At 36.5% G+C, this 26,290-nt stretch overlaps 1 protein-coding gene across 2 annotated transcripts in view; it reads right to left on the reverse strand.

Annotated features, from left to right (window-relative positions):
- The window catches only part of prim2 (DNA primase subunit 2), an 87,123-nt gene that overhangs the window by 25,523 nt on the left and 35,310 nt on the right, over positions 1 to 26,290 (reverse strand). For both annotated transcript variants that reach the window (XM_067421255.1, XM_067421256.1), the window contains exons 8-10: positions 15,875 to 15,942; positions 12,454 to 12,526; positions 11,438 to 11,623 (exon numbers count right to left, since the gene is read on the reverse strand). In XM_067421255.1, the coding sequence (XP_067277356.1) occupies positions 11,438 to 11,623; positions 12,454 to 12,526; positions 15,875 to 15,942 (327 nt within the window). The remainder of the gene's footprint in view (positions 1 to 11,437; positions 11,624 to 12,453; positions 12,527 to 15,874; positions 15,943 to 26,290) is intronic.

The raw sequence follows: 26,290 nt of genomic DNA on the forward strand, positions 1-26,290 counted from the left end.
TTAAGTCATATTTTTAACACAGAAATACAAATGTATTGTATCTCAAAATAAAATATTAAAATGTTCCAGGCTACAACATAGTAAAAGCATAAATGCATTAACACCAAATATTAAAATGAAGGTCAAAGCAAACAGGAGTTTATTTTAAATATTTTTATCATTAGAATGACTTCTTTCTTGCTCTAGAAGAGGAGAATCATCAGGGCTGGACTAGGGCTCAAATTCAGCCTGTCCATCACACACGTTACCCATTAATGTTTTTCTGGGGTAAGTCCTTTAAATTGGAATAACAAAATAAATCAACGAACAAAAAGGACAGAAACTAATACTACAAAATATTTTTAAATATACTGCAAATCTGTTTAACTATACTAATAAAAGATAAATACATTATATTATTGGATTAATACGTTTTTTAGAACAAAGAATATCTACATAGAAGGGGAAAAAAATCTGAGCTTTGTCCATAATTCATCCAGGCTCTTAAGCTCTTAAAGGCCCCAAAATGAAAATGACCCCATAATTTACTCACCATCAAGCCTAGGTGTATAGGTCTTTCTTCTTTCAGCCAAAGCGCATTCATTTAACCATAATCCAGACGGCTGCAGGGGGTTAATAAAGGCTTTCCGAAGCGAAGCGAAGCATTTTTGTAAGAAAAATATCTGCATTTAAAAAAAGAAAATCTATAATAAATGATAACTTTATAAACTTTAAATCGCTAGCTTCTGGTAACATCAGTCCATGCATTCACGAGAATGAGTTCCAATGTAAGACTATATTAGTAACTCGAGTAACTAGAGGCAAAGAGTAACTTGAGTAATGCCTCTCTGAGTTGAAAAGCTGTGCAGTTTACCTCTACACTTCAGTTTACATGGAGCTAGTCGATCTGGTTTCAGCTAGGTTCACCAAATAGCCTTTAAATGTTCACATATAATGTTGTCCTGCTTGTGTTAATTTCAAATTAGACCAGCAAACCAGTGCTGGTTATCACTTCAATAGAGAGGCGAAAGCTATGCGGGAGACGGTCCAGCTGCTCGCATGCTGCAACATTTAGCTTTTAGTCTTTGTTTACGAGGTGCTGAATCATGAATCAATTCACTGATTCATAACGGTACAAAACTTTGTTTTTAAATCGGCCCATCACTATAGAAGTCGTTATTTCGTTGTTGTTTTTTAGTGCACAAAAACTATTCTCATCGCTTCATAAAATGATTATACAATCACTGTAGTGAGCTGGGCTTTGTAACAACGTCTTTAGTGCCTTTTATGGGTCTTGAGACAGGAAATGACATTGGTGTCGATGAAGGCCTGTCTGAGCCATCGGATTTCAACAAAAATATCTTAATTTGTGTTCCGAAGATAAACGGAGGTAATTATTGACAATATTATGGTTTTGGGGTGAAAGAAACCTTTAATGCTGCCCTGCACATAGAAATACACACATTAAAAAACACCTAGAAAATCCCAGAAAATTCTTAGCAATGCTCTGGGGTAACCATTCACAACATTTTTCACATAATGGCAAATGTTCAGTGCAGAAAACATTTTAATTTGAATGAATAGCTGTTAATGCAATGTTTCTAATCAATTTTACAATCACACTGTGAAGAAAACTGCCCAACCAGCAAGATCCACAATAAAACCATGACTATTTTTCCAATGACAGTAAATAGCAGAGAAAGAATCCAGAATCCAGCTCTCTTTTCTCTGTACTCTTGCATTTGGCGTTAAGTGATAAACACCACAGCAAATACAACAAGCGAAACAACTGTTTAAAAAACATGGAAATACTGTTTGACTTCACTTCTCTGTGGCAAGCAGGTGTCAGAAACAAAGTTGTTTAGCGCTTTGTGTATCAGGGGTATTTCTGCATTTCTATAAGGTGACGCCTAAAATTGCATTAAATTGCATTCTGAACATCTGTGTTGGTGTGAACAGACTTTAAATATGACAAATATAGTTAAATACGCACATTATAAGCCTGTAAAGCCACAAACGTGTCCAGACTCTTCCTTCCGGCTGAACAGCAGAATATTTTGCTCAAGAATATCTGTGCTCAAGAAGTGTCCCTTGGCAGTGGAGAGTGGATCTGTGTGAGCAAGTCTAATGAGCGTCACCCTGCTGCACCTCACATTGTGCTCACTCAATCAAAATGAGTGTTAACAGCAACCATTTATCCAGAGAGGAGCATGGAAGGCCATAGCTGCCTGCCCTCAGGTGGTCCTTACCCTCTGCACGAATGAGACACCTAACAAAGTCCATGCCACTGATATGTAGCAGGTGCCATCAGGGTTCCTCGCTCCACGCAGCAATCAGACAGATCAGCCACAGGGTAAACAGTAATTTATTCATCCAAAAATCAATGACTCGTGACAATATTTAGCATGTAAACCATTCTGGTGCAGCATGCTGAATGTTGTCAGGTGAACACGCAGTTGCTTGTACTATAATTATCATCATCATTATGTATTATGGTTACTATTGCTTTACTCTCAACTGAAGAGCAAAGCAACATACCGCATATTATTAACCCTGGACCAAAGGAGATCGAAGGTTTTTTTTGTTGGCAAAATTATCTGGCAAAAAAAAGAAAAATGTATTTTAAATTAAACCACCATAGTGCTTTTTTACTCATCAGGGTGCATAAAAGATGAACTGGATATACAGTGCACAACTACCATTAAAGGGTTTCTTCAACATTTAGCATATGGCTTTGTATCAGTAGAAACCTTGGAATATATTTGAATTATCAATTTGTGTCATCTGAGGAATTTTTGGCCAGAGGCTAAAGACTACAGCCAGTAGAAGGAGCTATTTCCGCATGTTTTTCAACCTGCGCAAGGGGGGCGGGATCGCACTCACAGCACTCAGCTCGGGCAGCCGGGGATATTCATGTAAACGGAGCGGTATAGAGCTAAGCAAGTGTTTCAAATTTTCAAATGAATTCCTATGAAAGTTAAGCTTCCAAAGGCATGGACTGAAAATGCGCTAGACTGAACATGCGCTGTGAATGTATGCCGTGAGTGCAGACGTGTTTACCTCAGCTCTCATCACGAGAGCTAGCCTAGAAATGTAGACGCACCCTAGCGGCAGCAAATCTAATTTGCCGCGAGTGTCGTCTAGCAACTCTCAATACACGTCTGAGCTGTAAAAAACAAAGTCTGGTCAGGCCAATCACATCGTGTATAGAATCGGTGGGCGGGCCTTAACGTAATGACGGCAGAGTTGCGCTTGCGTGCTATTTTCTGAGACAAGAACAAAGAACGGCACTGAAGTCATTCTTAAAAAGGGAAGATGTGTTCAGAGTTTTGCCAACCGGATATGGCGAATGTTTAATCATCAGCTAGCTCGCTTCATGTTGCTCTGGTTGGTTGTAGCGCTATCCTGTTGCGTGCAGAGGGAGTTTGAAAGACAACCGTTTATCTCACCCCTCGGATTTAGCTCTGTCAATGGGGAGTTTCTAGACCAAACATCTTGATGTGGGTCTGGCTGGTCAGGCTACACGAGAGCTCTCATCACGATGAATGTAATCTGACTCCTGCTGCGTTTGTGCTGTGACACTCCCTCAGCGGCTAAATCACATTATATTGAACAGACACATTCAGTTTTTAATTGTAGTGTCTGTTCTCTGAATGAGATGATTTTATGAAAATGAACGCAGTGGGAAAGTGATCCAGTAATCAAGTAACGGTGGCTTTGGGAGTGGCCTCATAGGCCAGCAAAGCATTCTGGGAATTGTTGTCTTTCATCCCCATGAGACAAAAATACATTTTCTGTCTTTTCTCAGTCTAAAAAACACCAAATTTAAAAATAATTTCACATTTCTACTACATTAATGACCCAGTTTAAATACAGATTCATCTTCCCAGCGCTGAAGTACCCCTTTAACAAGAAGTCTATCTGAACATTAGGTGATAAAACGGCAGCATCCCTTCACGCATGCCAAAGCAGAAAGGAAAAGAAAGCTGTGAAAGGCAAAACATCATTGGACCAACTCCTTCATAAAGAAGCGCATAGCTTAGTCTTCGGGATGTTATCTGCAACCACCCACACCCCCTACCAAATCAAAACAAGTGGTCCAGTCTGAGATGTTGCCACGGTTGTTTATTTGCTAGTGAAAGTGAAATGCTAATGGGGGCTTTGTGCAGTCTGATATCCTTGACACCTTGCATACATCACACATAGAGCTGCGACCTGCATCCCACCGACTCTGCCATCCTCTGGTTCTTAAAGAAGGCTGCATTCGTTGTGAGTGGGTGGACTAAGTTCCACCTGAGAGGGCAGACTGAGGGGGGACGCAGCCACCCTGGAAATGGGGCACTTTTGCGAGTGGCGGTGCGTGACCACAGGAGAATATGTTTGTCTGGATGTGTTCTTTTAGTTCTCTTATTTTTTTCACCTTCTGACTTCTTCCAGAGAAATGGTTGGCGGCTAAGAGAAGGAATATTTGTAAATGGACACCCTCTGACTGCTTTTGAGTCTGTGAAAGTGGCTTAGCAGTAGTAAAAGTAAAAGCACCTCTTTGAACTCAAGCATGTTTGGTGCTGGGAGTGTAGCATGGCAAAATGTTCGGTGCTTAAGAGAGCTGCTTCATCTTTAAGCAGAGGCAGCACACTGTGAAAGGTTCTCTTACATGACAAGAACTGTTTCCAAAATAATTTTAACAATTTGCACCAAGTAATAAATCGAAAAATTCTATACTGACTTTTCTAAAAATAAATAAATAAAATAAAATAAAGCACTAAAAATTATTAAAAATGCCAAGTGAATTTAGGATAGCAAAATAATGTACACAAATTTACATTCTGGAATTTGCTACAGCTTTTTAAGTAAAATCAAAAAACAAAACAAAAATTAAACTAACAAATATAGTCCCAATATATTGCGTATTTTTTGAAACCGTAGAACTATTCATCAAAAACAGTATTTATGTGAAACATTATAATAAACTACATATATATTTTTATTTATTGATTTATTTATTTATTTTATTTCGTTTTTAAATGTAAAAAAAGAAAAGAAAAATTATTCCCATGATGGCAAACCTCAGTTTTCAGAATGATCCTTCAGAAATCATTCTAATATGCTGATTTGCAGCTCAAAGGGATAGTTCACCAAGAAATGAAAAACATCCCATGATTCACTCACCCTCAAGTCACCTCTAGGTGTATATGACATTCTTCTATCAGACAAATAAAACTGGAGTTATATTAAACATTTCTTGGCTCTTCCATAAAGTCCATAAAGTGCATCTATCCATCATATAACTGTTCCACACAGCTCTGCGGGTTAATAAAGGCCTTTTGAAGCAAAGTGGTGCATTTGTGTAAGAAAAATATCCATATTTAAAACTTGCAGAAGCGCAGAAGAAAATATATAGTGATAATTGTTTTGGGCCATATTGCCCTACTTGAGGGTGAGTAAATCTTGGGGTGATTTTCATTTTTGGGTGAATTATACCTTCAAGACACATTTATTATTATCAGTGTTGAAAATGGTTGTGCTGCTTAATATTTTTGTTGAAACAATTTATTTGTTAAATAAATAAATAAAAATCTACTTACTCCAATCTTTTGAACGGTAATGCAAATGTTAGATAATGTGGATTCAAACTTCCATTTCAAACTGCTGCTATGTAGGGACACAGGAATGCTGGATCCTATCAGAGCGATGTGGGCCACAGGCAGGGAAACATCCTGGACGGATGGCTAGCCCATCGCAGGGTTCAACTACTTTGGCATGCCCATCCAAATTTACTAATTTTCATGCTCACTATAGCTGTACTTGAATTTTGCTTTAGGGAACATGTTAAGAGCAAGGACAAAAACAAAGAACAAGGCACACTGGATATGAATATTAGATTTACCCGCTCGACTGAGCACAGAAATTTCAGATGGTCTTGTGTCACAGTACTTTTAATATAACAAAATTGGCCTGGATTCCGATTTTCTGGAGGCCGGCCATTGCTAACCATTCTTGTCCTCCGAGTCCTATTTTAAGCTACTGCTGTGGAGGCAAGTGTGGAAGCGAAGCAGTAAGAACTCGGATAGCGCTTGAATACACAGCTCCAGGGCATTATATCATAAGAAAATGTAATTGCTTTGCATGGGGGCACTGGTCTTTACATGTAGGGTGGCATGTGTCCACTACCTTCATCTACATACTGGAATGGGACCAAAAAAGGGTGTGTGGAGGTCAGTAAAATGAATTTTTAAAAATCTAATGAATTTAGACAGTATATATGCAATACTGTAGCAGTATGTGTAGCAGTCAGGTTCTGGAAGTAAAAATCCCATTAATATTCTCCATAGGGGAATTGATTTTTAACAATACCAAAGATAAACCTCCTGTGAGCTCTGAGGCTGTTAATCAGTGTCATATGCTTTTGTTGAAGCCATCAGTCTACTTCTCTATTCCTAATTTATTTTTACGTTTTTTTTTTTAATTGATTAACAGCAGAATTCCCTGTGTATGTAATATACATCTAAAAATCAGCATCCTAAATGAATAGGTATACATTTCTCCATTGCTTTTAATTTGATCAACTCTTGTCATTTTGATTTGATTGTATTCTTTTCTTTAAAGCTGTTAAGTACAAAGTCTGGTACTTTTCCATGTTTGATATTCTTTGCTATCATTTTTTTGTGCATGTCATTTTGTGATTCACCTTGTAGCTGGCGCTGGATCATGGCTTATAAAGCTTTAACCAGAGTTAATTTTGACAACAAATTTTGATTTATTTTAGTCAGTCTTTTGACTAAAATGCCATTTAGTTTTAGTCATATTTTAGTACCATAAATGTTTTTAGTTTTAGTCTAGTTTTATCATCATAAGATATTATAAGATTTTAGTCGACTAAATCTACAGTAGTTTAGTTAAAATGTAATGCATAAATTGAGCATTTAAGCATTACATAACATGTCCTGGCTCTTCCAGGCTTTAAAATGGCATTGATTTGTTGGTTAGATTTTGAAGTCCATAAAAGTGCATCTATCTGTCATAAAAGTGCTCCACATGAATTTGGGGGTTAATAAAGGCTTTCTGTAGTAAAGTGATGCATTTGTGTGAGTGAAATGGTGAAAGAGTTCACCATTTCACTCACACTTTACGGTTAAAGAGTAACCCTTGACATGTGTATTGACAAACGCAGAAGCGAAGAGGATAGAGCAAAACAAAACACAAGTACATTTTTTAAAGAGAACTGGCAGACAATTTCGATATAAGAAGAGGGACTTGAGTTTGTTGCCCAGCCCTATCCACGAGATGGTTCAAAGCTTCAATGTTCCTGTACACTGCGTCAGGAGCTACCCTTTCGCCTTAAGTCGAATCGCGTATCACTGACAAACCGTAAGATAGTTATTTTATACAATTTTAAATATTGATTTTTTTTTTACACAAACATGCCACTTCTCTTCAGAAGGCCTTTATTAACCTCCAGAGCCGTGCGGAACAGTACATTTTTATATTTATAACTCTGAAAGAATAATGTCATATACACCTAGGATGACTTGAGGGTCAGTAAATCATGGGCAATTTATCGTTTTTGGGTGAACTATCCCTTTAAGCTAAAGCTTCAAATAAGTTAACTTTTTCAAGTAATTACATTTTTTAATGGTTTTAGTTAACTATTATAACCCTGATACTATATTGAATAATGTGTCAAATACTGTTCTTAGTCTTTTCTCCTGACTACGAATTAAATGGGATTTAAATTAAATACAGTTTATTGTGTAACCAAAAATGTATATAATGCGTGATTTAATTATAAACCAGCTAGAAATACACCGTGAATTTTTAAAATGTCTGCTCCTTACTATTGCAGTTGCAGGCAGCACATTCAAGTTCCAATAAGAGATATAAAATATGCATTGTTACAACGAATCTAAAACATTTTACTATATAAACATTGTAAAGTAAACATTGTTATTATTCCTCAGCATTAGTTCATAGACAATTGCTTGGCATAAATGTGCCCTATTTATTTACTGATTGCGAACCGCTATGAAGCGCTGTTGCGTGGGCTTGAAGAATGCACAACAGCGCCACATTTTCCCTGGGTTAAATAAGCATATTAGGCCAGGCAAGGCAAGACCTCCCTAACATTTTTGTCTTGTTTTAATTCAGAGACAAAAATGACAGTAGATTTGTCTCATATTTTTTGTCATTCGGTTTTTATTTAGCCCCCTCACGCTTCAAAAATGATATTCTCTCTCTCTCTCTCTCTCTCTCTCTCTCTCTATTTATGTAGTCTCTATATGAGAATATAATCAACATTACAAAAATATAACAACTATTGTGAAATATGACATTAGCAAAACTAAGGATTTATACACTTTACAAAGTGAAACAGTGACAGAGAGATTACAGTGGGAGACAGCATCTCCATTGCCTTCCTCGAGTTTTAACAGACCCCATCTGTGGGTTTGGTGGGGGGTAACTGAGAATGAATGGGGTAATAGGGTAAATGAAAGAGATAATGCCTCTATTGGACTAGGATTGGGCTATTAGGGTTTTCACAAAAGTAATACCACCTCGTTTTCATGAGCGTTCCGCATCCACGAATCAGTCTAAATGAACAAATAATGGTGTTAATGGAAAGACTAATTAAAAAGTACTTAAATAAATTACCCGCTTAGATATCACCACTTTTTGTTGCATCACATTCAAACTTGAAATGACTTGAGGACTTTGTCTCCTTATTTCAGAACACCCCTGTACGCTACTGGCTTTAAGAAAGAATTGTTTAAAATCTCTGGGCAAAATATTTCCAAAACCAAGGCTGATGAAAAGCTGATGGGAACTGTTGCACTTAATTACATCTTGCCAATAGAGTTAATATTTGAAGAAACTTATTTAGTTATTCAGTCAAGTTTTCCTATGGTGATGGTTGGAACACTTTCACAATTTCACAAAAAAACCCCCACAATTTTCAATAATTTTCAAAAAGTCAACATGACTTGTTGAAAAATGTAAGAACTTCACAATAAATCATGAAAGTCCAGCTATAAGTGGTTATATTCTTTGTGGTTATTTGTGGACTTGGCTTTGTAGAGGTGCTTGGTAAGACATTTCCAATCTTGTCTGTCCCTCTTGATCTTCTTTTATTGCTTTTCGAGGCAAACTTCAACATCTTATTTCCTCCAAAATGCAAAAAGCTCCATTGTATTGAAAATGACCTACATTTTTCTCTTGCTTTGCTGTACAATGATGCCTGCCACAGAATAATGCCAACCATTCATCTGTGACCAAGTGAATGTGGAAATGGACAAATCCACTGTGGTGCTTAATAGTTTTAGATTACTTCATAACCTGATATTCACCTCAATTGCAGACGAATCAAAAACTATCATGTTGTCGCAAGTACTGTATTGTTCAACACACAGGCTGGGCTGTACTTCACCCACTGTGTATCTTACCATGAATAATGCATTCATCAGGCAAAAACTATTTCGGGGTATTTGCTCGCACTCATTGTAGTAGTAGTACAATTGAATAATATTGCCTTAATCCAAATATTTACAGAATTTAAACCAATGCTAATATGAAAAGTATAGATGTATGGTATAATCTGTATAACTGAACTATATTCATAACAAAATGCTGTCCTGTAACTGTCATGTTTCAAATTTCAGGAAATTTTCCTTGCAGTTCTGCCATTGACAAAAAAAAGTGTGTCTGTGCTTCGCCACTTTACATTTCTTGGACAGTCATACACTTGCACAAAAAGTAAATACATTGCGTATTCGATATCTGAGCTGCTGACACAAATACAGTCTAATAAATCCTATTATGCTTGTAGGAAAATGTTTAGGCACAAATTCTCAAATGGTAAGTACTTCATCAGCTCAATAACAGGAACAGTAATATATTCCTTATTCTTAGAGGAAAATAAATAAGAATAAAGATGCTAAATAAGAAAGAAGATAAACCATAACAAAATGTTCACAAATATATATTCAGAAGACAAATCCAGATATCTCCAGAGTTTTTAAAAACAAATTGAAGACCTTTTTTAAGGAAAGTTCCAGAACAGCAGAAGAAGCCAGAGAGCCAATTCAGTGTGTGTTAAGTAAAGCTGCACGATATTAGAAAAAAACAGACATTGAGATATAAACATTTTTAGTAGATGTATGAAGAGCTCTATTTGAAAAGAATGATTCATTCTACAATGATTGGGGTAATTTTATAGGGGACGGAGGCTGCATAGAAAATAAATTAAAAGTATTGATAAATACAGAAGAACAAAGATACAAAGGAAATAAACAGTGCTTTATGTTTTTCAGGTACGTCTAACAGTATTCAGGTACAACAATTGAATAATCAAATGTATATTATTAAATGTATACACTGCATCATATTTACTATATAAATTAAAAATAATTAATCTTTGTTAAAGCTACAAAAGTGATTCTCTCGTATTTGTTTTGATTGATTAACATAATTGACAGAGACAGCAGCAGGAATATTAGGCTACTGTCACAAAGACAGAATGCACCCATCCAATATAATGATCCACGAGGATACTCAATGAGAAGGGCATTTTGACAATTATGTCTGTTTGTGTCCATTCAAGCACAAATAGATGCAAATGAGAACGGAACTGTGTTTGAGCTCTGAGCGTCCCCACAGAAAACAGCATGCAAGCGTGCATCTTTTTTCACTGAAATGTTCTAAAATCGCTTAAATGTTTAAACTGAAAGGACCTAAAACACATGCAAATGATTAACTTTTACTCTATAATGGTTAAACTTTGCAAGTAATCCAAGAATTACATGCTTTTCTGGTCTTTATGATTTCAACTACAATCCCTAAACTTGACATTGCACATCCAGTGATGTGACTACTGCAGATGCACACATCGCAATATCAACGCTAATATTATATATTGTGCAGCCTTAGTAATAAGTCATTCTGACCCGGTACTGAGCTCTCATGAGACTGATGATTGCATCAAAAGCTTGCCCGACAAGACAGCCTTTCTCAGGTAAGGACATGAAATTCATTTGTTTCTCCTTGATTGAGCATCAGTTGGGAATAAGCATTCATTTGCAGAGCACAAGGAGGGGGGAAACATCGCTTTAAGATTGGGAATGTAATTTTCTTGTTTAATGTACCATGCGCAAAAAATAAGATCTGGCGTGTTCCTCTAGAATTGTAATTAAAGACACGATGGAAGGGTGGCAAATTATCTCCAGCATCAGAATAAGAGAGCTGAATAACTTGGCCTTCTAATATCTTCTCTCGTTCATTTGGGTGACCCTCTCAAGAGTTATTGAGGGATGAAGAAGAATAGAATGACATCAGCAGAATCAAAATTACAATGCCAAAGAATTGCTACAAACACAAATATATTCAACTAAAACAAATCGTCGGGGGATGAAAGCCTGTGGAAAACCAGGACGATGTGAAGATGTATGAGCTGAAGTTGAAGAGTTACCTTGTCTGCATCGACTTTCCCTTTCACAAACTCTGACCTCCAGAACTGCAGGGCCTGTTCCAAAGTGAGACCAATGCCCTTGAGGAAGAGGCCGTACTGCATGCGCCCACCGTGCCGGAGGTGGTGGTTTTCTCTCAGTGCCTTGTGGATATGCCTCATACACAGAGGAAAGGACTTGCCCGAGAGCTGGTGGAAGCGAAGAAAAGAAGAGTGGCTTTTGAAAACAGCTCGTTTTATAATTTAGCCAAATTTGAAGTCCATTCAGCTATCAATCACCTAAAATACAACAAACGGAGATCACAGGTCCACTGTAAACATGAAAAGGCCATGACACAATCACAGTCAATCAAGAGAAACTGTAAAATGTACAATTATGTGTCACAAGTGATAAGGACAAAAACTCACATTTACATAAGAAAGCTATAATCGCACCTGGTTAAGATGTGGTAAAATACTGACATGAGGATTCAAAAAAGAGGCACTGATTAAAAAAAGCCTTTGTTTTAATGCAAAGGCTTTAATTACAAGATATTTCAATGAATTTGTTAATGTTCAAATAAAAGCAAAAAAATGAAGGACAAAATTTGCATGTGCTGATGAGCCACTTAATTGGAACAGCAACTGGCCCTGAGATGACATTAACAATACAAAAACACACACACACACACACACACACACACACACACACACACACACACATACACACAGAGCATATATTTCCACAGACAGCTCTCTTCGTTAGAAACATCTGTGCACATGCACTCCAACCACCAAAGTAGGACATGCTCAATGTCCTAGTAACTTGAGAATTCTCAAAGAAAACTTTAACATGAGCAAAAGTCTCAAGTGCCAAATATAAAGCAAGCAGCGGTACAGGCTACAGAATAAATCTTATGTAGCCCAATTTTGCTAAATATTTATTTGCATACATATTCATTCACGTATGCATACACACACGCACACACAAAAATATTTATAGTAACACTGCAACTTCTGTCTATAACTTAAGTACTTACTGCATCAATCTGCTCCAGAGAAATTTTCCCAATGTTCTTCTGAATGCTATAGTCCTGACCCACATAGGCATGGCTACAAAAAAAGAATAAGGGAACAAATGATGAGAGCCTATCACAGTGGAAATCACAAGGTCAATGCAGAAAACTGACTAACAAGCACATTATTCAAATGGATTCTTGTTTTCTGGAGAAGGAACATAACTGTGGTGAAGGAACTCACTGCAAAGCAAAAGGCATACCTTCAAACAATACAGATTATGCAAGAGGCAGACCTGACGCCAGCTTAATGCTATAAAAATCAATGACAGACAGACAGACAGACAGACAGACAGACAGACAGACAGACAGACAGACAGACAGACAGACAGACAGACAGACAGACAGACATACATACATACATACATACATACATACATACATACATACATACATACATACATACATACATAGATGCAACTGTAGGAGGTTGTTAGCTGCATAAAGACATCTGTCCACCCCATACAATCAGTAGGAATCCGACTACTAACATGGCAAAGCCCAAAGACACTAGAGACAAAATTGTACACCTCCACAAGGTAGGGAAAGGGCTACGGGGAAATTGCCAAGCAGCTTGATGAAAAAAGGTCCACTGTTGGAACAATCATTAGTAAATGGAAGAAGTTAAACATGACTGTCAATCTCCCTCAGACTAGGGCTCCATGCAAGATCTAACCTCCTGGGGTCTCAATGATCCTAAGAAAGGTGAGAAATCAGCCCAGAACTACACCGGAGGAGCTGGTCAATGACCTGAAAAGAGCTGGGACCACTGTTTCCAAGGTTACTGTTGGTAATACACTAAGACATCATGGTTTGAAATCATGCATGGCAAGGAAGGTTCCTCTGCTTAAACCAGCACATGTCCAGGCCCATCTTAAGTTTGCCAATGACCATTTAGATGATCCAGAGGAGTCATGGCAGAAAGTCATGTGGTCCAAAGAGACCAAAATAGAACTTTTTGGTTATAATTCCACTAAACATGTTTGGAGAAAGAAGAATGATGAGTACCATCCAAAGAACACTATCCCTACTGTGAGCAGGTATATATATATATACACACACACATATATTTACATATACATACAGTGCTCCCTTGAACTTTGCAACCTTTTACCACATTTCAGGCTTCAAACAAAGATATAGAACTGTAAAACTGTTTTGTGAAGAATCAACAACAAGTGGGACACAATCATGAACTGGAATGAAATTTATTGGATATTTCAAACTTTTTTAACAAATCAAAAATCCAATGTTGACCTAAATGACTAATGATGATAAATATAATCACCTGTGTGTAATCAAGTCTCCGTATAAATGCACCTGCACTGTGATAGTCTCAGAGGTCAACAAGCAAAGAAGAAAAGAAGAAATATCAACAAGCAAAATAAGTCTGCAAAGTCTAGTATTTTCAAAATGACAGGGAAGTCTATACATTTTGCATAAATACAAGTATAAAAGTTTTATGTGTTGTCTAAAGAGTGAAGATATTTTATCTGGCATCTTATCAGAATTATTAATGTTTTTTTTTTGTCTAGACTATAAAATACCTGCTGATAGAACGCTGTTTTTATCTATGTGTTTACACAGAACTTCTATAGCGGAGATAATTGATTTCTATTGCTGAAATTATTGATTTGTTTTTTAAGCTGGCAAGTTCCGATTTTTACCTGCTCTGGTAAAATTAACAAAAAAGGATATTGTTTCCGTTGTTTTTGAACCATGTAACCTTGTAAACAGTGCTTTAAGATTTTCAGGTATGTCTTACAGGTAATATATGTTAATTATTTATTTGATGGCAAAGCTGAAATACAGAAAATTAATAAATCATATGCTACACAGTCTTCACTGCACAAATTATAAATTGATGAATCATTATTAAAGCTAAACGTTATTCATTCAAGTAGAGTGAGTGATTTTCTGTCTTTTTTTTTTTGATTGACAATGACACAGCAGAAGGTTTATTAGGCTGCTGTCACTTTAAGATCAGACACACATGACATGGATCTGACAAGCATCCTAGTTTCTGTTTCCTAGTTTCCAACTCAATTAAGACTGTGCTCACGAGGATACTTGAATGGTTTAATAGCACTTGAGTGAATTATAGCGTGAGCATATACTGTAGCAAAACAAAACAATGGATGCAGTGTTAATAATTTAATATTTATCATGTGTTAAAATTAATTGCACAATTAACTGATATCAGATAATGGAAAAATTTCAGTAAACCAATTATCGTTTGATCTCTATTTAAAATATACTCAAGAAAGTTAAAATTGCAATAATATTTCAGAGTATTACTGTTTTTACTGTATTTTGATGGCATGAAGACAGCTTTGGTAAGCAAGAGACTTAAAAAAATCTACTATTTATCTTAATACTGGGGATTTTTTAAAAATTATATTACTTTTATCCATTCATTCAGAGTGATAATCTTCAAAAATGTACATAGAAAAAAAGTACATAATTGTGCCACCCACCCAGACATTTCATAAAGTCACCGTGTGTTCAGCTGAATCCACAGAAATCCAGTAACAGACATGGTGAATTCATGATGGCAAATAATACAAAATATTTGACATTTACATGAGAAGCACATACAGAAATGGGACTGATGCAAAGAAACGCATCCACTGAGGCTGTGCGTAATGGTATGAATAATTAAGCATTTCCAGGCCCTGCTCTCTTATTCCTCTACATTCCCTTACTGTTCAGCTCCACACCAGCCCTTCACACCCTCTTATCTGGCCTGCCCAGTGCTGACAAAAAGTAAAAGAGTCTACTAGCCAATCCTCCGCAGCCACAACTGTCGCCTCTAAAGACACATCCAATTAAATGCTCTCATTCAGAGTCCATCAAAAGGCAAATGAATTGACTGCTGGGAATGCTGCCATTGTTTCCCTCCACTGCGAGCAAGTGGAGGGACACAGTTGTCCGTGCAGGCAGCGTGGCCAATGACTGAGAGTCCCAGCTTTTATCTACATTGGTATTCCCACTTGGCTGCAGCCAAAATGCAAGCCCAGGTTCACTCGTGGAAAACACTCGGTGCATCATAATGGGACTGTGCCAAGACCATTAATGAAATAGACAGAATGGAAGCGAGCGAGAGATAAAGAAAAGCAGTCGGAGTCACTTTGGGTGCCGGCTGGACTTGAGTGGACCGTTTGATCTGTCCTCAGTAGGCCAAGGAAATTGCAAAACAACAAATAAGGATTACTGTGGGAATGTTTTCAATGAAATCACTTTCAAAGAAACAAAAAATAAGCGCCATGTGGATATGTTTGAATGAAGTTACTGCTTTTCATGTAGCAGGAGTAATAATCAAAATGCCATAAAGAATATAGTTTTATACCAGAAGAGATGAACATTTTCTAACGACATCAATTACCTGAGGTGGCTCAAAAGAGGCTGGAGTCGTTCATCAGACTGTACCGCTGGCAAGGACCGTGCAGTCATCTACAAGAAAAAAAAATTCAATTAAAAATAAATTAAGGGTCAGCGGTTAAAGTAATTTTTACAGCAGTGCAGTAAAGTAAACTCAAAAAAGGTCAATAACTGGAGCATGATCTATGAATTTATAATAGTTATATTAAATTTATTATAGTTATAACATGGAATTATAATAGCATAATAAAAAATATTCCTAGTGTAATAAAAAGTACCCAATGACCAGAAAGCCTTTTAGATGCCCAAAAGATACATACAAATTATTACTTATAAAACTGGAAAGTGAAAAAAGTCTTCATAGATATTTGAAATTGTGTTAAATCAGTTTTTTTTCAGTAAATAATGTTTTTAAACAAACATGTCTACCACAAGATCATAAATCAACGTTGCTGCTAAAGTGGCAGGATATCTGTTAACTGAAGCAAGACGAAGACAATGATGAAGAGACGTAGAGGTCTGAGAATGATCAAGCGATCGAGATTGCAGCGAAACTGCAGCATAGGCAGCAAACTTTCCAGTCCAATGACCACTGACACACAACCTTTAAAACTAGATAAAACTGTCTACCATCTAACTCCACAACACTGTTTCATTAAAACAGATGTATCAAATAATAAATGACGACATCCATGGATTTAGAGGAATAAAACAATGATAAAAGCTCAGTGTAGAGAGAATAAAGTAAGTAAAAACCCTCAAAGAGCACCAAGACTTCCAGGGTTTTCAGAATGGTCATTTGGGTCAAACCATCTCAAGCAGGCCAATGGAGGTAGCTTGACCATTTTATTTTTTCCTTTTTTTCTGTGATTACCATATGAACAGGTAACGCAACAAATTTCAGTGAGTTTATTTACATTTTCATTCAGCATGTCTGCCATTTTTGTTCAGACCAATGTGAAAATTTGTTCACCAAATTTTTGTAGTACAGCATTTTGAACATAAGCATGGTAGCCTATGTCGTATTGTTTATGAATAATTTTTACTGATTCCATTTATTAAAAATATTTAAAGCAAGTGTATGTAAGATTGTGGCCAAAACTGGTACTGCAATCACTTTCAAATGACTGTAGAGCTGTGTATCCCCTCTCCCTCTCCCTCTCCCTCTCCCTCTCCCTCTCCCCCGACTCGAGGTTGCCAGATAGGCTGCAGGATCCAGCAGGAACGTTTGTAGCTGCAGCTGTGGTAACTAGAGCAGAGCTGGCAACCTGGATGCCAAAATACTACTGAATTTGTGATTGGTCGACAGGTGGAGGGTGGAGCTTCAGGCCAAAACACAACATGTCAACATCAACATCAGTTGAGGGCTGCAACAACAACTTTTAAATGACAATATCCTGCCCGGACTACTGTTGTCAGTGATATAAGTATTTGAAATGAACATGATTTCTTAATGTCTAGTGACATATCAGGGCCATTTCATGATTAATTGAAATACATGTATTACATACTGTCCCTTTAAAGGCTGGAATGTGAGGTTTATCATTTTTTATAAACCTTTTTTTTTTTCAAAACTTCATATGAACATGTAGTAGGCTACATGTTAGTAGATAAACATGTTATGTTGCAAGTCACCCAGCCAATCATTTTTGTTTGTTTAAAATTCAGCCATAGCTGTTTGTTATTATTTTAATGTTTATGCAAAAAAAATGCACAGTGCTGCTAATTTTATTTGTTGATTTGACATAAAACTTGGTGAAATTATGTTAGTGAATGCATCTGTACTTTTTAAATATTTGCAGCATATTTTAACAATACCGTAATAATATTAATAATGGTGATCATTTTAATATAATCAGAGTGTTAATATAATGTGATATAAAATGTTCATATTGAACAAAAATGTTCAATGTTCACGTTTCATCTCTAGTGGGGACACTGAAAATGTTGGCAGGGCCAGTAAAACAAATCCCTATCATTAACAGGTGACTTGATATTTTTGTCAAATTCTGGCTTTTGTAATTCATATTATGAAATTAATTTTTTTCTTTTTCTTTTCTGGGGAATTCTGACACTTCTGAAAATTTAATCGATTGAAAAAAACTCCATAAAAGAGACTCTGAGGAATCTATGGTCCTTTTGTATTATCAAGTGAAATCCAAACCACATGTAATTGGAGATAAAAGCTCAGTGCAAACTCTATGTCAGATGGGAAGCAGCTTTCAATTTCATGCTCATTTAATGAGACACTCCCAGTAATGTCTCCTCTCTGTCCTCCATGGCCATGAGAAACCAATACAGCAACGTACATCGGCCACGACAGCTCACTAATGGCAGAGAGAACGAGCCACAGTCATTACTCCACAACAGCCATGTTGGTGATCCAGATAATTGGCAGGAAATAGAAGTCAGAAGCAGGAAAGTGGCGTAGAGGGCCGACGTGCTGAGGGTCAGTGTGCAGCGCTGTAGAGAGCCAACAGAGAGATGAGAAACATGGTGGTGGTGGCCCTGAGCCAGATCCTTTTTGTCCATTCCTGAGCATGACAATCACTTTCAGTTGAGCCTGTCAGGTATATAAGACACTGATAGAACGCTAGATTGGAGCCTGATGTGATTTTCACAAGGTCGTACCCATTACTTCACTACTGCAATGCCAAGCAATGCCATGTGCAAAGAAAGGCAAGCATATAAAACTTTTACTTACTGCTAAAATACATTCAGTGCAACCCATACTGTACCCTAAAGATCATATAAACAATACAATCTTTTAAAATTCTGTTCCTGGACATATGGCACTGAGGAATCTATGCTGTATATACCATAAAATAAACCACATAAGCAATAATGACGCACACAAATACAGTGCCTTGCGAAAGTATTCGGCCCCCTTGAACTTTGCGACCTTTTGCCACATTTCAGGCTCAAACAAAGATATAAAACTGTAATTTTTTTGTGAAGAATCAACAACAAGTGGGACACAATCATAAACTGGAATGAAATTTATTGGATATTTCAAACTTTTTTAACAAATCAAAAGCTGAAAAATTGGGCGTGCAAAATTATTCGGCCCCTTTACTTTCAGTGCAGCAAACTCTCTCCAGAAGTTCAGTGAGGATCTCTGAATGATCCAATGTTGACCTAAATGACTAATGATGATAAATAGAATCACCTGTGTGTAATCAAGTCTCCGTATAAATACACCTGCACTGTGATAGTCTCAGAGGTCCGTTTAAAGCGCAGAGAGCATCATGAAGAACAAGGAACACACCAGGCAGGTCCGAGATACTGTTGTGGAGAAGTTTAAAGCTGGATTTGGATACAAAAAGATTTCCCAAGCTTTAAACATCCCAAGGAGCACTGTGCAAGCGATAATATTGAAATGGAAGGAGTATCAGACCACTGCAAATCTACCAAGACCTGGCCGTCCCTCTAAACTTTCAGCTCATACAAGGAGAAGACTGATCAGAGATGCAGCCAAGAGGCTCATGATCACTCTGGATGAACTGCAGAGATCTACAGCTGAGGTGGGAGACTCTGTCCATAGGACAACAATCAGTCTTATACTGCACAAATCTGGCCTTATGGAAGAGTGACAAGAAGAAAGACATTTCTTAAAGATATCCATAAAAAGTGTCGTTTAAAGTTTGCCACAAGCCACCTGGGGACTTGTTTTCAAACGATTCCACAGTGAAATGAAGTATCACACATTCCTAATATTATGATCCGAAGGAAGCTTATGCAGCGACTGTGTTTTCCACAATATCTTGCAATCTTCTTCCAAATTTTTATTGCTGCTGGCTAGTGAGCCGATCAGCTCCATGAGTCGGTGGGTGGGGCTACTGAATTAGACGTGCTGTAGAGGTGTTTCTCGTCACCAGGTTATATTCACAATGCAAGGTCTGAACAGATATGATAGGTCAGTTTACATTCACATGAAACAGTTTACATTAAAGCTACACTGTGTGATATTTTCCCCCATCTAACGGTGAAAAGGTATATGACCATCCAGTGAATATTCGTTTCTGTTCCCCTCAATTCTGATTTCGCTTTGACTCCTATGGTGGACGATTTAGTCCAAGATTAACATGGCAATCCCCCTCTTCACGTTCAACACGGTGCCATTGAGTGTTAAAACGCGAAAGGCGAAGCTTGAATTTATAAGTCCCTCTTTGGCTAATGTACTTTTTCAAGATGGAGGGGCAACATGGCGACCAGCATTCGAACCCCTCACCCGTATGTATTTTCAATGGCATATTATAAACTTACGAGAATACTTTATTACTTGAAAGAAGTAAATATACATTAATGAGCACATATTTTTTTGAAAGAACTAAGTGTTTTTAGCTAAGAATAAACTAAAAATGTTACACAGTGTAGGTTTAATAGCTCACTAAAGGCACCTCTGATCATTCGTTCAATAAGCTGCATTAGAGAAAGACGAGTGTTTAAAAGGTTGAAAGCCGTCTGTCAGCCAATAATATGTATGACCAATAGTAGGGCTGCTCGATTATGGCACGATTACTTTGATTAATACTGAGATCATGATTATTTACCACGATTACTCATCCACTTTATTAAACTTGTGCATTTAAACTTTTGTTTAAAATGGTCTTTTTGACAGTGGACATCTTTGAACTTAAAAGGATAGTTCACCCAAAAATGAATTTGCCCCATGATTTGCCCCAAAAATTCCCCAATGATTCACTCACCTTCAAACCTTTCTAGTGTATATGACTTTCTTCTTTCAGATGAATACAATCAGAGTTACACTAAAAAATATCCTAGCTCCTCCAAGCTTTTTAATGGCAGCCCAAAATTAAAATCTCAAAAAAAGCATATCCATCCATTATAAAAGTAATCCACACGGCACCAGTAACAAAGGCGTTCTTAATCAAATTAATGGGGTTTAGGAAAAATATCCACATTTAACAAAGTTATAAAGTAAAATATCTAGCTTCCGGTGGACTGCCTTCCGTATTCAACTTAAGGAGTTAAAAAAAGCGTAACTGGCGCGACGATGGCATTGGATGGCATTATTACTTTTATAAAGGATGGATACACTTTTTGGGTTTCAAATTTTGGGTTGCCCTTCACTTCCATTATAATACTATGATTAGCCAGGACATTTTTCAACATAACTCCGATTGTGTTCATCCGAAAAGAAGAATGTCAAGTAAATTATGGGATGATTTTCATTTTTGGTTGAACCATCCCTTCAAAGGTAATATAATCCAACAACATTTAAAACAAAAAAAGCCCTAGCCAATTGGTTATATATATATTTTACCTTTACTATTAGCTTGGTACTGAATTGTAGCAATACTTTTGATGTCCCTAGTAGCCTTATAAAGTAATTCTGATAATGTAGTAAACAAGAATGTGCTATTTGCTACGCAGAATGTGTAAAAGAATAAATATGAAACTTAGCTCTTTTTTGGTGTGTGTGTGTGTGTGGGGGGGGGGGGGGCAATAACATATGTAAAACAATTCCATATATACAATAACATGAATAATTAGGCCATAATGAACAGAGATGACTAACATGTGATTTATGAATATTCTTGGTACTAAAAGGAAACAGTCTAAGCATATGCTTACCATCTTCTGTCTGGATTAAACACATCATTTGTTATGGTGTTGCTATACTGGATAAAGATATTATTCTATGACAAAAAATAAATAAATGTGCAGACATTCCTCCACAGAGAGATAATTGCAACATTTCCATCTTCTTTGAAGGGAATTCTTAACCGTTACAAGGAAATCAGGACACTATCTCAAAGAATAAAATTCATGTCAGTCTCCTTAAAACGAGAAACTAATTTGTTCATATTCTCTGTTACTCGACTAGCAAGTCAGAAACACAATGTGTACAAATTAAACACTTTGTGGAGTATGGCGAGACTTCCTTTTTAACTGATTATCATGTTGGTTGCTTAAGACACATTACTAGGGAACAGATGTCGCAATAAAATATGCTTGCCGAGACAAATAAGGGACAACTGGAATGACAACTCCCCCATCAGGTCAAAGCAAGTAATGCAAGAAAATCCTTACAACAAACTCCAGCTGAGCAAATACAGTTCAGTCTGTCCATTCATACAGAAACAGAGCGTATCTGTAACCTTTCGTATCACTATACAACATCCTCTCACAGGCCGCTGAGACAGGAGAAGGAAAAAAAGGTAACTGTCAGTCTTTTTTTGCTCAGAATTTCACATTATAAAATGCAGTTTTGCAAATTTACTGACACCAGCTCGTTCATTCATCTAATACTAAAAATAGTTCCACAAAAATATTAAGCAATGTGTGTGTGAGGGCCTGAGTGGTGGCCACAAAAGAGTGGTAACACACACACACAACCTCACAAACACACACAATACAAACCACATTTATTCATTTAAGATTAATCTTTTGCAATCATTTATTTCAGTATAAAAATAACCACAAGACAGACAATAGTCATTAATCTTTTTATTAAGTTGGCATTTGTTTACATTTTACAACACATTGACATACATTGTTACTGATTTGTAGTGCACACAAATTAGTTACGTTGTATTTGTTATTTACATTTATTTCTATTTTGAGTTTAAGTTTACCCGTGGTGTGGTGACTTCCAAACGTGGTCCGCTCCAGCAGCATCCTGGTGCAACAGAAATTAGAGGTCTGGTTGAAACAGAATTTAAGCCATTTGGTTCTGCCCGGATCTACCATTTGCCGAGGTTGCCCGGGGGAGAAAGAAAATTTGATTTCTTTATGTATTGATTTATGTAGTTGTATATTTATGATATTTGATTGAATTTTGCTTTCCTTGATCTTGATTGAATATATTTCTTTCTTTGAGTTAAATTTTGATTCATTTGATGTTTAATGTTAAATGTAAAGTTTATTGGTTTTCCTCTTAATTTGTAATGGGCCCATCTTTTCCTTTATAAGCAGTTTCTTTGTTCAGTTGAGTGGTTGTTGTTTTAGTTTGTTTCTTTCTCATCTGTTTGGTTTGTCTTTTCCTTTTGTTTGTTGTTTTGTTATATGGACATTATGAGTTTGTAAAGTTATGCTTTTTGGGTTAAAATAAAGACCCGCTTTTTCATTCAAAAGCTGGTGTTCCTTGTGCTTTGGCTTGCTTGGTCCCTTACAGTGTGTTTTTTTGTTTTTTTACAGTGATAAATATTTATTGATCAGCAAATCAGCATATTAGAATAAAGGATCATGCTGTGACATAAAAATGAAAATGTAGCTTAGTCATGACAGGAATAAATTCTATTTTAATATGTTTTACAATTGTAAAACATTAAAATTGTAAAACTGTAAAATTGTTTTTACAGCATTTTGATCAAATAAATGTAGTTTTATTGGGCATAACAGACTTCTTTCAAAAACATTCAAAATAAAACCTAACCGCCAACAGCAGTGTATAACTTTATTTAATAAACAATTAATATTAGTACTAACTGATAAGATGAAATATCAGCAAAAACTGATCATATTGAAATCGGTAACTCAAATTGCATCAAGCATCTCGGCTTTTGAATCTCAAATAAGTATTATGTCAAATCAAAATTGGCATTACCACAAAATCAAATGACATTCACCAATTCATTTTTTATTTTTTTAATCTAAACAAGCCTCCTCTCTGAACATGTCGTACTGACACAAGAGCTGGCAAAGGAAAATGTGAAATCGTCCAGACAGGAAAAGCTAATGAGCGGACTGGTCCAGATGGTGATTCAACTGTGATGAGACATACAAGACATGCTTTTCAGAGACTTTATCTCCTGGATAGTCCTTGTGCACACTGCTAGAGGCTACGCAAAATGGCAAGACGACGATGCGGCTAATTGGCATCATTGAGGTCCTATGGAGGCTTCTTGGACTCTCTGAGGAGTGCCTAGGCACTGGTTTTTGCTTGTTAGCAAAAGCACCAACAGCTTAGTCTATCTCTATGCACAAGGAGTCTGGTGATCTTTAGTGGAGGGAAGGTACAGTCATTGCACAGAAGCCAATTTAACAAGATTATCAGCATGTACAGCGCATACTGATACTGTATACAGAGGTTTTGTAGATGTAAAGACCACTGATGAGATAGTCACAGGCTTAAACCTACTGAATAAGTGTACAAATGAAATGGGGGAGAGATTTGTGTATTGCATATATGAAATTGTATGTCATCCCAAATGCTCCCCTCTAAACCAAAGTTAGTATGACTACAAACTCTAATGCAAGTTATGTGTGTGAGACACAACTGTGGGCAAAAGTGATGTCTGGAAGGGATAGTTTATCATAACTATCATTTTCATCTCTTTAATATATTCTTTCATTCTTGTTCTGGAAGTAATTGCATTTTATCACTGATGTGTGATGCATTTCAAAATGTTGAAAATCAAAATTAAAACTGAGGACAGATATTCTTAATAAAAAAAGATTTTACTCTCCCACACAACATGCTTTAGAAAGTAATGGTACTTTTACTTTAGTATATATTTAAAAACATAAGTAATATTTTTCAGTATTCTTTCCACTCCTGATACTGTACATGAGTTGTTAAAGTTCAGTTAAGACATAACTGACTATGTTTGCTATGATACTCACTAAGACGGCATGTTTTGGACATTTTTGTGTTGATTTGCCTGTTCAAGCACAAGACATGAAAGAATTTCATTAAGTATTCGCACATTGTTTGAGACGTGGCTTTTCATGTCCAAACTGAAAATGACAAGCAATTTCGCATGCTTTCTGGGAAAAGAATCACTACAAAGACTAAAAGTGGACAGCAGTGTTTTAGCATTACATTAAAAGTAATGACACAAATGTGACAATGTAATTTTAACATCAACAACAAAAAAATGTTGTATAAGTCTTTGCCACTAACTCTTTGGTCAACTTAATATATATGTATATAATTATATCAACCTAAAATTTCACATCAAGAACATCCAGGTAACCTAAAAGACCTAAAACTAGCGGTTGTTGATTTTTGACGTCAAGCTAGTCATGTAGGTAACAGTCGCGTGCTAAGTCTCTGCTATATGCATCACCCTTAAACTTCCACTACGTTTTGAAGTAGCTTATTAAAATCATTCATATCTCAGTCTGTTGCTATATTTACAATATTTTTTATTTCTATATCGTGCAGCCCTAGTCTCAAGCATATTTTACACTGGTCCCTCTTTATTGCAGATCCCTACCCAATGCTTTTGTTAATGTTTTGTCTATGTCAAAATTTGCACCGACTGCCTTTTTAAACAAAGAAGGCAATGTGTGCCATTTCGATCTCACCTGCGCTCACACGCCTCAACACCCAGGTGCCCATATTAAAGCGTACAACACTCGCATTAAACAAAGTTTACAAACAGTGACTTTTTTTTTTAATTGACCATTGCTGTTGTGACGTATTGGGAAGCCAGAATGTTCCCAGACAGATTAATATGATGCAGTGGCTCTATCAGTGGCTTGTCTCCTTCACTGAGCAGCAACGAATCAATATACAAGGAACTGTGATGTCAGCAACAGATTTACATATTAATAGTTGATTTGGATCATGTGAAACGCATGTGGAGCATTATCCATTGACAGAAACATACATTAAAAGAAGTCTGTTTAATGCTTTTTTTATATTACAGATGCAGCGTCAGATCAACCATGGTGCAAGTGCGGATGCGGAGACACACACACACACACGCACACGCACGCAAGGCAACTATAAAGCCATTGATGATGCAACTTTAATGAGCGAATGCAGACAAAGTGGTTAATATTCATAAACCCTGCAGCTCATCAATCCTTAGTGTGGTTTATATTGTTATTAGTTATATCATTCATAGTATTATTATCTTATTAGTATTATTGTTAGTTTTTTTTACAGAAACACTGAATGACTAATAATGTTTTAAGCACCACCACCAGTCCTATATTAAGTTAAGATGACAAATATGCATTCATACTTTTATTTGATTACCAAGTTAATTCAAATTACTTAAATTCCATTATTAAATTATTACTTGCATTGTTTTGTTTTTTTTGTTGTTGTTTTTTTGTTATCCGAAGATAACAAAAATTATGTTGGGATAACAATGGTTGGGATTATTACTTTAGCCGTTGGCATTATTTTGGCCCTGTATGCATAATTTTCATCACAGTTGCACTATTTAAACATTACCTGAACTTTTACAGAATAAAAGTACAGCTCTGGAAAAAATTAAGAGACCACTGCAATTTTTTCTTAAATCAGCATATCTACAAGTATGGATGCCATTCCATTCCAATGTCTGTAGAATTCCAACACAGGGATTCTACTGAATGAGTTGCTGACAAGGTGATCACCTAAACCAAATCTTATTTAATAAGGAAAAGTTTTTTTTTTTTTTTTTTTTTTTTTAAACACTTCTGTGGTCATCACTATTCTCTTGCATTAGGACCA

This window comes from Pseudorasbora parva, chromosome 17, assembly GCF_024679245.1.
Source record: "Pseudorasbora parva isolate DD20220531a chromosome 17, ASM2467924v1, whole genome shotgun sequence".
NCBI lineage: Eukaryota > Metazoa > Chordata > Actinopteri > Cypriniformes > Gobionidae > Pseudorasbora > Pseudorasbora parva.